General features: G+C 44.4%; 1 protein-coding gene across 1 annotated transcript in view; it reads right to left on the bottom strand.

Annotated features, from left to right (window-relative positions):
- Positions 1 to 248: 248 nt before the first annotated feature.
- Positions 249 to 15,404, bottom strand: part of ARIH1 (ariadne RBR E3 ubiquitin protein ligase 1) — a 65,212-nt gene continuing 50,056 nt past the window's right edge. The window contains exons 13-15 of the mRNA XM_044279834.1: positions 12,319 to 12,579; positions 6,323 to 6,435; positions 249 to 1,100 (exon numbers count right to left, since the gene is read on the bottom strand). Of these exons, the coding sequence (XP_044135769.1) occupies positions 1,016 to 1,100; positions 6,323 to 6,435; positions 12,319 to 12,579 (459 nt within the window). The 3' untranslated portion in view covers positions 249 to 1,015. The remainder of the gene's footprint in view (positions 1,101 to 6,322; positions 6,436 to 12,318; positions 12,580 to 15,404) is intronic.

Genomic DNA, 15,404 nt, shown 5'->3' with positions numbered 1-15,404 from the left:
TTTCAGCCAGCACAGCCAGACCTAATGCATTCTCTACGAAGTGGTTATTGTGGCAACTGGGAAGATCTTTTTAGACTGTGTAGACACATCGTTCAGTCAAAAAGATCCCAAGAATAAACAGCACAGCCAGGACCAATCTTCAAGAAAGAATAAATATTTTTTTTTCCTGTTTTGCACTTAAACATGATGCAAACACCATGCGGCCCACCTCAACCCTTCTCATGCAGATGCACTATTTACAAGGTTGAAAAATACTGCTGTCTTCTGTTCAGTTTAATCTCATTTTGTTTTTTAAAAGTCATGTACAAAGCTTTTTTTTTTTAGTTTTTTTTTTGTTTTTTCTTCTATTTTTTTCAACTTTTCAAAGCAGTTCAGCTCCAACCCAGGAATAGAAAAGGTGCTGAGGGACAGTCTGAAGATAAAAAGGGAGTTGAGAAAAGGGGCAGAAACTGGCAGAAAAAGCAGACTGGATTACCAGGGGGGGAGACATAGGCAGAAAACAGGTTGGCAAGATGATATAAAGAACAAAGGGACAAGTTCTTGAGGGGGGGGGGGGGGAGTGGAAGGGCAATCGGCCTGATTATGGCAAAGCCAGTTAGGAGAAAGCATTTGCAAATAGCTGAGGTGCTGCACACATTTTAACCCCTTGGTACTCAAAGTAACTAGCAATGCCTTATCAAACAGTTTTACATGCAGATCAGTGCTTTCCCAGTCACTACCTGCCAAGGGGTTAAATAAGCCTACAATACTGTCAAACCACTGCCTCTGCTAACTGCTTTCTTTTTATTATTACAATATAATTTACTTAAACTTTCTGTTACCAAAAAAAATAAAAATAAAAGGGGGGGGGGGGGGGAAAAAAAAAACATTCTGGTAGGAGCGCAACAGATGAGAGCAAGAAATTGAAAAGGAGACGGCTGAATGTGCGGGGACCAGCCTCATGGGACAGAGATGCATTTAATGGGATTTGAAATATAGTGTCAGGTGGCAACAGAGGTTGGTCTGTGGAGACGGCTCAGTCCTCAATATATTCCCACAAGTCCTTCTCATAACCTTCGTGCACATGAAGCAGCAGAACTCGCCTCCTACTCTCGCAGTATCTAAGGGAAGGAAGCAAAACATTTTTTTCAAAAATAAGGCCAGTTTACAATGGAAGCATCTATTTCACACATAAGTAGCAAATACAAGAGCAGCAAGCAATGTGCGTGTTTTTAAGGGGTTGTCCAAGATGTTCCGTTTGAAGGCTCTCACAAGCGGCCGCGAATGGATTCGTCCAGCCCTAATGCATTCTGAGTGGATGAGGATCCACTCAGAATGCATCAGTATGGCTCCGCTTGGCTTCCACTCCTCTCAGCAGGCGGACACCCGAATTCGGGTGTCCGCCTGGCCGTGCGGAGGCAAAGGGATCCGTCCAGAGTTACAATGGAAGTCAATGGGGGCGGATCCGTTTGAAGGTGACACAATATGGTGCAATTTTCAAACGGATCCGTTTAAAGTGTGGACGGATCCGTCTGACTACAAATTACACTTAGACTTTTTTCTGAAATATAATGCAAACGGTTCCGTTCTGGACGGATACCATCGTTTGCATTATAGGAGCGGATCCGTCTGTACAGATACCAGACGGATCCGCTCCGAATGCAAGTGTGAAAGTAGCCTTACAATCAGAGCTGGACTTCATTTGAGTCTTGGCCTTCTTATCCAAGTAGAAGTTTGTGACAACCCATCAGTGTAGCTAAGACTTTACTTACACATTTTGTACTTTTTCCTAATTGATTTAAAACTGATGAAAACAAACATGGTCAGATGCATGCCCAACATTGTAAAAAAATAAGTAGGATCTGTATAAATCCAGGGCTGTCCCTTCTTAACATTTATGGAATATCTCTAGGATATGCCATAAATATCAGATAGGAGTGGGTCCCAGAAGTGGAACCCGCACCTATCTCCAGAATAGGGTTCCTGAAGTGAAGGAGAGCACATTGTGCATGTGCAGTGGCCTCTCTATTCACTGCCAGAAATAGCTTAGTTCCTGAGCTCTATTGCAGAGTTCCTGCCCTGCAATAGATAGTATTGGTAGGCTGTTCCGGCGGGTGAACAGCCTGTCGGATCTGTCCTGCCGCTAGTTCACGTGTGCCCCCTGACTGCCCCTCCGTCCCCATTGACTATAATGGGGGCGGAGTTCCAGCGGCAGCACGGCGAGAGGCAGCCGGACTAAAAGTACAACATGCAGTACTTTTAGTCCGGCTGCCTCTCGCCGTGCTGGGAACTCCGCCCCGCCCCTATTATAGTCAATGGGGACGGAGCTGCAGTCCAGGGGCACATGTGAACTAGCGGCAGGACGGATCAGACAGGCTGTTCACCCGCCGGAACAGCCTACCAGACTCCCCTGCCACTAATGTGAAAGTACCCAAAAGCAGATGCTGGAGTGCAGTGTAATGTAGCAATTTCCCCCATCTTCTCACCCAACCCCATGCCGCTTGACAGCTGGAGGCAAGCCATCCTACTTACATTCTAAGGGGGAAGTAGCTAGCAGACATTTTAAATAAATCCTGAATAACCACTTTAACCACCTGTTTTGCCCGAGTCCAGCTCGGGCAGTGGGAAAAGTAGCTAACTGTTCTGCCCGAGCTGGGCTCGGGCAGAAAGTGGAGGGGAGAGGGCTGCTTTAGATGCTGCTATCTCCTGAATGGTAGCAGCTAGAAACATGGTCTTGTTTGAAAGCTGACATTCCAGAAAATAACTAATCCCACAAAATAAAATAAAATAAAATTTTGAAGAAAAAATTCAAAAGTTATGACTGCTAGAACACGAAGGGGGGAAATATTATTGGTCCTTAAGGCTAAGGCTACTTTCACACTGGCGTTTTGTCTTTCCGTTTGTGAGATCCGTTTAGGGCTCTCACAAGTGGTCCAAAACAGATCAGTTTTGCCCTAATGAATTCTGAATGGAAAAGGATCCGCTCAGAATGCATCAGTTTGCCTCCGTTTGGACGCGGACACAGACACCAAAATGCTGCTTGCAGCCAAACGGATCCGTCCTGACACACAATTTAAGTCAATGGGGACGGATCCTATGATCCTTTTCTATGACACAATCTGGCACAATAGAAAACACATCCGTCCCCCATTGACTTTCAATGGTGTTCCAGTGAGTTGTGCGCCAACAAGATTTACTGCAGAAACACATTAAAAATCTACAAGAAAAATAATTTTGGGAAGGTTTTTCCATTTTTAACTTGACTGTTAGGAGGTTAAGAATACTGCAATTCCCCCCACCCCATTTTTTCATCTCCGCATTTCAAAAGCTATAACTTCATTTTTTTTGTGCAGGAAGAGTTGCATTTTTTAACAGGACCATATCTTTCATGTATTAAGTATTGTGTGTATAAAAAAAAAAAAAAAAACAGAACAAAAAAAAAATAATAATAATAATAATCTGCCATTGTTTTTATGGTATTCACTGCACGAGCTGACCCCACACCAAATGCAGCGAGTACAGGCGGTGTAAAACAGCTGCCACCTGACCGCAATCACTAGGACTGGACATAACTCGATAACACCAGTCATTTCATCCTTCAGATGCTGAAGTTAATAGTGACCGTAGTATCTGGGTGGTGAGGAAGGGGGCTCCCTCGGTCCTCCCCATGGTGAAATTCTACTGGTTGCTATGGCAGCCTGGGGCCATAGCAAACTGCCTAAACTTGCCATAGCAAACTGCCTGTTATTCCTGCTTTTGGCAGAGCTTATTAGGCTGGCAGTAAAGATCCTGTATCTAGTGTACAGATACAAAAGAAATAATCAATAAAAAAACAAAAACTGAATTGGTATCACCATTGCCATCACCCAAAATTTTATAAAAAAAGTGATCAAAAAGTTATATGTACCCCAAAATGATAACATTAAAAACTTCAGCTTGTCCTGTAAAAAAAAAGCCCTAACCGAGTTCTGTAAACAAAAGTATAAAAAGTTATCGTGTCAGAATGTTGCTACAAAGCAAATTTGTATTTTATCAAAAGTAGTAAATCAATTAAAACTAATCATATCATTTTTAGCGCACACAGAATGTCGGAAAATTCTGCAGAAGTGCAGATTTTTTTTCTCCACATAAATTTTCTCTCTATAATTTAATATAAGATTAAATTAAAGGATGCCATTAAAAAATTAAACTTGTTTTGCAAAACATAAGTAATCAAAAGGCTTTGTGAACAGAAAAGTAAAAACCTTATGGCTCTTAGAAGGTGGGGAGCCAAATTAAGATGTAAATTGTCCCAGTCCTTAACCACTTCACATGCGGCCATTTGCCCCCTTCCTGACCAGGCCTAATTTTGCAAATCTGACATCTAATTTTGGAACGCTTTTATTTATCCAAGCCATTCAGAGGCTGTTTTCTCGTGACACATTGTACTTCACGTTGGTCAAAAATTTGAGTCAATATATTTCACTTATATTTGTGAAAAAATCCAAAATGTACCCCCAAAAAATTGTAAAATTCGCAATTTTCTAAATTCCAATTTCTCTGCTTTTAAAACAGAAAGTGATGCCTCAAAATATTTATTACTTAACATTCCCCATAGGTCTTCTTTATGTTGGCATCATTTTGGAAATGTAATTTTATTTTTTTAGGATGTTAGAAGGCTTAGAATTTTAGAAGCAATTGTTAAAATTTTTAAGAAAATTGACAAAACCCACTTTCTAAGGACCAGTTCAGGTCTGAAGTCACTTTGTGGGAGTTACATAGTGGATACCCCCAAAAATGACCCCATTGTAGAAACTACACTCCTCAAGTTACTTAAAACTGATTTTACAAACTTTGTTAACCCTTTAGGCGTTCCACAAGAATTAAAGGAAAATGGAGATCAAATTTTTAAACTTCACTTTTTGGCAGAGTTTCCATTTTAATTAAAACATTTCTTTGACACATCGAGGGTTAACAGCCAAACAAAACTCAATATTTATTACCTTTATATTTATTTATTACAGAAACACCCCACATGTGGTCGTAAATTGATGTAAGGGCGCACGGCAGGGAGCAGAAGAAAAGGAGCGCCGCATGGTTTTTGGAAGGCTGATTTTGCTGAACTGGTTTTTAGAAGCCATGTCCCATTTGAAGCCACCCTGATGCACCCTTATAGTAGAAACTCCCAAAAAGTGACCCCATTTTGGAAACTAGGGGATAAGGTGCCAGTTTTATTGGTACTATTTATGGGTACATATGATTTTTGGATCATTCATTATAATACTTTATGGGGCAAGGTGACCAAAAATTTGGTTGTTTTAGCACAGTTTTTATTTATTTATTTTTACAGGGTTCGCCTGAGGGGTTAGGTCATGTGATATTTTTATAGAGCAGGTAGTTAAGGACGTGGCGATACCTAATATGTATACTTTTTCTTATTTAAATTTTACACAATAATAGCATTTTTGAAACAAAAAAATTATGTTTTAATGTGTCCATGTTCTGAGAGCTCTGGTCACATGACCACTAGGCCGGAACAGGAAGCGAATAACTGTATACACAGCGCTCGGTGAGTGCTGTGTATACAGCGATCTAGAAAGCAGGGACACCTGGTAACTGTTTCTGCCTTCTCTAAAGGGTTGCCCTGCTGTCAGTGAGAGCAGGCAACCCAAACTGCAGCTGCACAATTAGTGTGCAGCTGCGATCTCTGAATGGACATTCCAGAACGTCCATTCAGAGATTAACCGACCGCCCAAGGACGTTTATAGTCAATAGGCGGTCGGGAAGTGGTTAAAGTGGTTATCCGGGAATTTTTATTGATGACCTATCTTCTGGATAGATGATCAAAATCAGATCGCTGGGAGTCCAACTGCTGATCAGCTGTTAGAAGAAGTCGGCGCCACCTCCTAGGCCATGTGACGTACATCGGTCGCCTGGCCTAGTTGCAGCTCAGCCCCATTCAAGTCAATGGGGAAAAGCTTGGAAACTGCTGGGAGCCTGCACAGCTCACCAGAGCTTCAGAGAGTTATGGGGCTCCCTTAAACAGCTGATTGGCAGGGTGTTGGGACTCGGACGACCAACGTTGTGATAATGATGACCTATCCTGATGATAGGTCATTATTAGCAATTCCTTTCTAAAACCTAGCTGCGTCTTATGATCAGGTGCCTCTTATAAAGCAAAAAATATATAATACATATCAATCTGTTCAGCTACTCCTGCTCTATAACATACTTCCTCCAGACTGGACTGCATTTATAACATGCCAGGTTTCTTTAATCGTATTTCAGCTAGAAATCAACAAATCAAGCAAAAAAATAAATTAAAAAAATCATGCACTATGGCACAAATGCAAATAGTCCCCACCTGTACTTATCTTGTACTTTTTGTTTAATGTCTTGAAGAGAATCCTGTGAAATATCCCGTTCCAGATATCCAGAAAGAACTTCTGTTGCATTCTCTAAATCTGCCTGATTATTCTACACAAAAGAAAAATGAAATTAGATTGCTGAATTGCTGTTTTTCTACCTCCCACCTCACAAAAAAATTTAGTTAATAAAAGTTATTCAACAAGTTATATCTATTTTAAATGGTGCAAATACAACTACCCTCAAAGAACAACATATAACTATCAGCAGAAAAATAGAAAAGGTCTCTACCTAAAATGTATAATTCACATAACACTATGTAAAAATAGCAATGTAAAAATTCACATTTCTATTTTACATTTATTAAACCCAACTGAAGCATTTCTATCATTTCTTGAAGAGTAATAACTGTCCTGTAGCCCAGACTGAAAGGAGGCTTAGGGTACTTTCCCACTAGCGGTATTCTTTTCCAGCACTGAGTTCCGTCCTAGGAATTCTGAATGGAGGGCAATCCGTTCATGATGCATCAGGATGTCTTCAGTTCAGTCTTTTTGCCTTTTAAGGAAGGAGATAATAACACAGCATGGTGCGGTTTTATCTCTGTCCAAAATTCCGGAACACTTGTCAAATTTTTTTCCTATTGGCATGCAGTAATGCCGGATCTGGCCCTGAGTGTTCCGACAAAACGGATCCGGCATTGTGGTCTGCGCATGCTCAGACCGCAAAAAATTTGGAAAAAAAATAAATGCCAGATCCGTTTTTCTGGATGACACCGGAGAGACGGCTCCGGCATTTCAATGCATTTGTCATACGGATCCTGATCAGTCTGACAAATGCCATCAGTTGGCATACGTTTAGACGGATCCGTTTGGCAGTTCCAGAGACGGAACTGCCTGCCGGAATCCTGTGCCGCAAGTGTGAAAGTACCCTTAGTCTGCCACTTCTCATTGTCAGTTTTCAGGCATTCAGCTCTAAGAACTTGGTCATAGCAGAACAGTGAGTACATACGCTAAAACTATGATCATGAGTAATGCAATGAGGGAAAGAAATCATGTATAGTTTATGTTTTGTATGTACAAGTAGGCAGGCCATCATCATCTATGCCAGGAGTCCGCAACTTCAGCAAAGTTTCTATGCAGGTGAGGTTCCAACATCTGCCTGTAGCTTTAGCAAGCACCCCCATCACACCTCCCCTTAGGCATCTATTGCCATTAGTTTTGGGTCACTTCCACATTGCAGTGTTTTTTCGTCTGTATTTGTAAGCCAATAACAGGCATAGTACATCAACAATAATGGAAAAATGTGTACATCTGTGTTTTGGGCTCAATCCTTTAAATGGTTTACAAATACTGACTGTGTCTGACTCCTGGCACCCCCACATGCGAGAGCGAGTGCTGCGTCCTCTTCAATGTTTACCTGCTCGCCATCTCAAGTTTGGACCCCCAATAATTATTGCTGACTAGTGTTGGGCGAGCATGCTCGACCGAACACCATTTTGACTCTATGCTCGAGTCTCCTCCACGCATGTTTGTTGGCTGCTACGCAGCCAATAAACTTGCGGGGGAAGTACTGACACTCACTGTAATGCCATAACCATGTTGGGTGAATGGAGCCTCTAGGAGTAGGTGCAACCCCCCCCCCCTTCTCCTAGAGGCTCATTTGCATATAATAAAGTTACAATTACACGAAAACGAGGGCATACTTAAATAAAAGAAATGCAGAGTTAAATTCAGGTGACATTTTCACATCTATAATGTCAGCCTGTTTAATAGCGAAAATTGGGGTGATAGAAACCCTTTAAGCACCACCCTGTCTTCCACAAAGTCCAGTCTCAGTAGCCAAGAGTCTGGTTAACAGAATCCTCACCCTGATCCTCCGAGGAGCTCTTTTCATCAGCCATTCGTTGATTTGGCCCTCTCGCCAAGCCCGCTTGAAGAGGGACATGAGGAGATTTTGTGCATTGATTCCCAAACTCTTGAGCATCCACAGTCAGAAGAAGATGACGGTGGGGAACGGCCTTTTAGTGTTTCACGAGGTGGATGATGATGAGACACTAATTGCCAATAAGTCAACGGCAATTAGTGTCAAGAGATTGATGATGAGGACGAGACACAGTTGTCAATAAATTAGGTTCTTCTTAGGTCAACAAGTCAGGAGGATGACCAGAGCGAGGAAGTGGAAGAGGAGTTAGTGGACGACAAAATCACTGACCCAACCTGGGAAGGTGGCAAGCCGAGCGATAACAGCAGAACAGAGGGTGAGGGATCACCGCAACAGGCTGGAAGAGGCAGTGGGGTGGCAAAAGGGAGAAGGCAGGCCACACCAAACAGGCCAGCAACTGTTCCCTGGAGCACCCCCTTGCGGCAATCTTCCTTGCCAAGGGGTAGGTGTTCTGCAGTCTGGCGCTTTTTTGAGGAAAGTGCGGATGAGAAAAGAATTGTCATTTGCAACCTGTGCTGTACCAAAATGAGCAGGGGCGTGACACTAGCAACCTCAACACCACCAGCATGATCCGCCACATGGCATTGTTAAAGATGGGCGGTACATCGATTTGGCACACCAGAGTGTATCTTAAATGCCCTAATTTAGGGCGGCTTCATCAGCATCAAAGCACCCTAATAGGTTGGCCGAATTCTTGGGTCCACAATCAGTGTCTGCGGGTCACATCACTGCCTCCTCTTCCTCTGGTTACGTGCTGGCCAATCCCCTGTCCAAGACGCAGGACCGGATGCCTCCTGCCCTGCACCTGGACCTTCGCACGCACCATCAGCTAGCACATCCACTTCTGTGTCCCAGCGCAGCGTACAGATATCTATACCCCAGGCCTTTGAACGAAAGCTCAAATACCCAGCCACCCACCCACAGGCCATAGCACTAAATGTGCACCTTTCCAAATTGCTGGCCCTGGAAATGTTGCCATTTAGGCTTGTGGACACAGAGGCTTTTCGCAACCCGATGGCGGCGGCCGTCTCACGTTACTCACTCCCCAGCCACCACTATTTTTCCCGGTGTGCAGTCCCAGCATCACACCAGCATGTGTCCCGTAACATCACCCGTGCCCTGACCAAAGCCGTAATTGGGAAGGTCCACTTAACGACTGACACATGGACAAGAGCTTTTGGCCAGGGATGCTACATTTCCCTGACGGAACACTGGGTGAACGTTGTGGAGGCCGGGAGCGAGTCGTACTCTGGGATGGCACCGTTTTTGACAAAGATTGCTGGCCCTACTTCCATCAAGATTTCCGCCACCACCTACATTAGTGGCTGCAACCCCCCCTTCTCCTTCTCCACCTCTGAATTCTCATCTTGCAGCACCAGTCAGTAGCTGGAAGCAGTGTAGCACTGCAGTGGGGAAGCGGCAACAGGGCGTGGTGAAACTAATTGCCTTAGGTGACAAACAGCACACTGCCGCAGAGCTGTGGCAGGGTATAAGGGACTAGACTGAGCTCTGGCTCTCGCCACTCAACCTAGAACCAGGCAGTTATGTCTGATAATGGCCGTAACTTGATAGTGGGTTTGGATCTCGGCAAGCTCACACACATTACATGCCTAGCCCACGTGTTCAACTTAGTGGTTCAGCGGTTTCTCAAAACCTACCCCAATTTGCCTGAGCTACTTGTGGTGTGCCCCGTGTGTGCCCATTTCCAAAAGTCATCTACAGCTGCCACCAGTCTGACAATGCTGCAGCAGCGCTTGCAATTGCCAGCTCACCGACTGTTGTGCGACGTGAGCACGCGCTGGAACTCCACGTTCCACATGTTGGCCAGGCTTTGTGAGCAACAGAGGGCAGTAGTGGAATACCAGCTGCAACATGGTCGTCGCCTTTCCAGTCAGCTTCCACTCTTTACAAGTGACGGGTGGGCATGGATGTCTGACCTCTGTGAGGTTTTACACAACTTTGAGAAATGAACACAGATGGTGAGCGGTGATGCCGCTATTATCAGCGTAACCATCCCACTTCTGTGTCTACTGAAACGCTCACTGCTCACAATGAAGGCAGACGCTTTGCATGTGGAAGAGGTGGAAATGGAGGAAGACAGTCCACAGGGTGATAGCCAGACCACCCTCAGTTCATCTTCTCAGTGCGAATTGGATGATGATGAGGAGGAGAAGGAGCAGGAGACGGTTGCCTCCACTACAGAGGGTAGTACGGATAGCAGGTTTATTCCATCTGTTCAGTGTGGATGCACCGAAGAGGAGGGAGAGGATGAGGATATTGAGAGTCATCCTCCTGATGAGGACAGCAAAGTCTTTATGTTATGCCGCCTTTCCTGTGAACCTCGCGTTATGCACATTTTGGCCAACACCGATTACTGGTTGATAACCCTTCTCAACACCCGCTACGGAGAGAACTTCTCATCTCTCATTCCTGTGGTGGAGAGGACTAGCAAAATGGTGCAATACCAGAAGGTCCTTGTGGAAAAATTGCTCCAAAAATTTCCAGCTGACACTGCTGGCGGCAGAGTACGTAGTTCCTTGGGCAACCGAGGAGGGGAGACGAGGGGAACACTCAGAAGTTCCAACAGAGGCAGGGCAACACTCTCCAAAGCCTGGGACAGTTTCATGACACCCCGTCAGCACCCTCACCCTGATGAACGGCCTAGTGTCACAAGGAGGGAAACGTTTTGGAAGATGTAGCAGACCATGTCAGCGTCTTCAGTGATCCCTCTGTGCCTTACAACTATTGGACACGTGGCACAAACTGGCGCTCTACGCCTTGGAGGTGCTGGCGTGCCCTGACGCCAGTGTTTTGTCAGAGCGGGTATTTAGTGCTGCTGGGGGCATATTAACTGATAAGCACATCCACCTGTCAACTGAAAGCGGCTGAACATAAAGGCATTTTAAATGTATTCAATACACTGTATTCCCTTGAACCCCTTCCACCACAATAAAGGGTATATGGTTTAATCTTTGTCCTCCTCCATCATATCAACATGCTTATTAGGTTGCCCTTGCTCCTAATGTTTTATAGGGTCAGCTCGGCAGCGAGCCCTCACTCCTAATGTTTTAGAGGGTCACCAGCACGCCCTCGCCCATAATGTTTTAGAGGGTCAGCTCAGCAGCAGACACTCACCCCTAATGTTTTACAGGGTCAGCTCCGCAGCAGGCCCTCACCACTAATGTTTTAGAGTGTCAGCTCAGCAGCAGGCCCTTACTGCTAATGTTTTAGATGGTCAAGTCAGCAGAAGGCCCTCGCCCCTAATGTTTTAGAGGGTCATCAGCAGGCCCTTGCTTCTTATGTTTTTGAGGGTCACCAGCAGACCATCAATCATAATTTTTCAAGGGTGTGTATCATGCCCTCAATGTGTAAGAAAGGGTGTATTGTAGTGCCGGTTCCTTGTCATTTTTGGAAGCCCTTTCACTTAGTGCATAGGCTTTATGAGTGTAGGAGTCCCACTACCTGAACAATTGTACCACAGTGTGAATGAGACCCTCCTTTATGTGAGATACAGGTTGTATCGGAGTGCCTCTTCCTTGTAATTTTTGGCAGCACTTGCACTTTATAGACAAGTAAATATACAGGAAAGAATGTTTCCTAACAATTTTTCCTCTAAAATCAATTTTACCTTCGGGTTTTTTGCGTATTATTGTCAGTGTGTAAAAGTGGTGTACTACTCGGACAACATCACTCCCAGCAGCGACCTGGGAGTCCACGATGCATCCAGACATCCTACCCATGCTGTTCCCGAACCATTTCAGTGGCGTTTCCATCAATTTCTGACCTTTTCCTATGAACCAGACACCCTCCCCTCTTCAGAGCAGGGGGTGCCTGGTTTAATGCTCTGGTTCTCCCATTGACTTCCATTGTATTCTGGTGCTCTGTAGAGCACCTGAGCATCCCAAAGTGTTCTACTCAAGCACCAGAGCATTTTGGTGCTCGATCAACACTATTGCTGACTAATACTGAGGCTAGGCCATCATTACTATGGTACTGCATAACCTAGTAGTGTCTTTTATGTCAACAATATCCACAAAATGTATTAAAACTTACCTCAAAGATAATAGACTGGTTGTTCTTCTTGAGGTAGAATGCGAAGACGTACGTGTACATAAGTGTGGAGCGGCACTGGCACAGTACATCCACAGCCTTTTTCAGAAACTGTACTTCAATCCATGACATGTTATGCTGCTGCATCTCCTCCATCTTCTGCTTGACTTGGGCATATAACTTGTGCTCAAATCGCAAGCTCTGCATGTGGTTCATGTAGCGGTTGCAGTAGAACAGATATCTTTGTAAGGCTGCTCTGGATCGCTGCACCAGTGAAATACAGTACAATATTGAACTCATTCTCAAATAAAGGAATGCAAAATCATATTGGACAAAAAAACGCATATTTAGCAAAACAAAAAAGTTTAATTAAGCAGTCCATAAGACACACCTAATTCCCCCACCTTAAACAGGTTTTTCAATTTCCATTAGCCCCCTTTCATTTGATGTAGTGTGTGCTCATCTTTCACTTTGCCATTTATCGTAATTACCCAAATGCAGTTTCTCTACCGATCTGGAATGCCCTACAATCCTCTGCATCTACAGCGGCAAACTGAAGAACATCCGGCGCATGCACATCACCTGCAGACACTACTACAGTGTAGGGAACAACCAGCACCTGTACTGTTGACTTGTCAGAACCAACAGTGTCTGCACATGTACCTGAAGTTCAATGCTTTACTACTGAGTATGCAGAAGATCATGGGGCTCCACCTTCTCCCCACCCATATTACATTAGATTGGTATTCACACTACAGGGCACAGAAGAGTAGAAGGTCAGGAGGGTAACAAGCAGTTGTGACATCATAGGAAGTTGCAGGAGAAAGAAGGATGTGGCCAAGTGGCTGCATTCCAGATTGGGTGGTCTTCATTTGGGTAATTACAATAAGTTACAAAGTGAAAGATGGGCACACATTAAATGAAAGGGAGTTGATAGAAACTAGACAACTTAATTATTGTTATTAGTTACAGCATTTTAATTTTTTTAACCCATTGGTCATGCTGGTAATCGTGTTCTACAGTAAGGAACAGAAGTATTTGAACACCCTGCGATTTTGCAAATGGTCTCACTTAGAAATCATGGAGGGGTCTGAAATTCACATTGTAGGTGCATTCCCACTCAGACAGAATAAAAAATAAAAAAATATTCAGGAAATCACATTTATGATTTTTAAAGAATTTATTTGTCTTGCACTGCTGAACATAAGTATTTGAACACCTGAGAAACAGCAAGAATTCTGGCTCTCAAAGACCTATTACTGTGCCTTTAAAAAGTCCACCTATACTCCACTCATTAATCTAACTAAGTAGCACCTGTCTGAGCTCTTTAAAGACACCTGTCGACCCCACAGTCAGTCAGACACCAATTACTACCATGGGCTAGACCAAAGAGCTGTCAAAAGACACCAGAGACAAAATTGTGGACTTCTGCAAGGCTGGAAAGGGCTACGGGGCAATTGCCAAGCAGCTTGGTGAACTGTTGGAGCAATTGTTAGAATATGGAAGAGGCTAAAGACGACTGTCAGTCTCCCTCGGACTGGGGCTCCATGCAAGATCTCACCTCGTGGGGTATCACTGATGATAAGAAAGGTGAGGAATCAGCCCAGAACTACAAGGGAGTAGCTGGTCAATGACATGAAGAGAGCTGGGACCACAGTTTCAAAGGTCACTGTCGGTAGAACACTACGCCGTCAAATCATGCATTGCACAGAAGGTTCCCGTGCTCAAGTCATCACATGTCCAGGCCGGTCTGAAGTTTGCCAATCACCATCTGGATGAACTAGCGGAGGTATGGGAGAAAGTCATGTGGTCAGATGAGACCAAAGTAGAACTTTTTGGTCTAAAATTTACTCGTCGTGTTTGGAGGAGAAAGAAGGATGAGTTGCATCCCAAGAACACCATCCCTACTATGAAGCATGGGGGTGGTAACATCATGCTTTGGGGGTGCTTTTCTGTAAAGGGGACAGGACAACTGCACTGTATTAAGGAGAGGATGAATGGGGCCATTTATTGTGATATTTTGAGCAACAACCTCCTTCCCTCAGTCAGAGCATTGAAGATGGGTTGTGGCTGGGTCTTCCCACATGACAATGACCCGAAGCACACAGCCAGGATAACCAAGGAGTGGCTCCATAAGAAGCATATCAAGGTTCTGGAGTGGCCTAGCAAGTCTACAGACCTAAATCCAATAGAACATCTTTGGAGGGCGCTGAAACTCTGCGTTGCTCAGCGAGCGGCCCCGAAACCTGACAGATCTAGAGGAGATCTGTGTGGAGGAGTGGGCCAAAATCCCTGTTGCAGTGTGTGTAAAGCTACTTTCACACTTGTGGCAGGACGGATTCGACAGGCTGTTCACCCTGTCGGATCCGTCCTTCCACTATTTCGCCGTGCCACCGCTCCGTCCCCCTTGACTATAATGGGGACGGGGGCGGAGCTCCGGCGCAGCACGGCGAAAGGCCGCCGGACTAAAAGTCCTGCATGTCCGACTTTATAGTCTGGCGGCCTCTCACCACAAACTGCCGTACTGCGCCGGAGATCCGCCCCTTCCCCATTATAGTCAATGGCGAAATAGCGGAAGGACGGATCCGACAGGGTGAACAGCCTGTCAGATCCGTCCTGCCGCAAGTGTGAAAGTAGCCTAAACCTGGTCAAGAACTACAAACTACGTTTGACCTCTGTAATTGTAAACAAAGGCTTCTGGGCCAAATATTAACGGTGTTCAAATACTTATGTTCAACAGTGCAAAACAAATAAATTCTTTAAAAATCATACAATGTGATTTCCTGATTTTTTTTTATATTTTATTGTCTCTCGGAGTGGGAATGCACCTACAATGTAAATTTCAGACCCCTCCATGATTTCTAAGTGGGAGAACTTCGCAGGGTGTTCAAATACTTCTGTTCTCCACTGTTTATTACCTTTGTGTGACATGTTCCAACAGCTTTAATCCAGTTAAATTTTGTCATGCTCTTTCCCTTGCTTTCCTCAAGTAATGTTTATGACAGGGATCAGCAACCTCCGGCACTCCAGCTGTTCTGAAACTACAACTCCCAGAAACCTCCTTTCACTTCAATGGGAGTTAAAAGAAC

The sequence above is a fragment of the Bufo gargarizans genome, chromosome 2, assembly GCF_014858855.1.
Source record: "Bufo gargarizans isolate SCDJY-AF-19 chromosome 2, ASM1485885v1, whole genome shotgun sequence".
Lineage (NCBI taxonomy): Eukaryota > Metazoa > Chordata > Amphibia > Anura > Bufonidae > Bufo > Bufo gargarizans.
The sequence above is the reverse complement of the archived record's forward strand: the minus strand, read 5'-3'. Positions and strand labels throughout refer to the sequence as shown.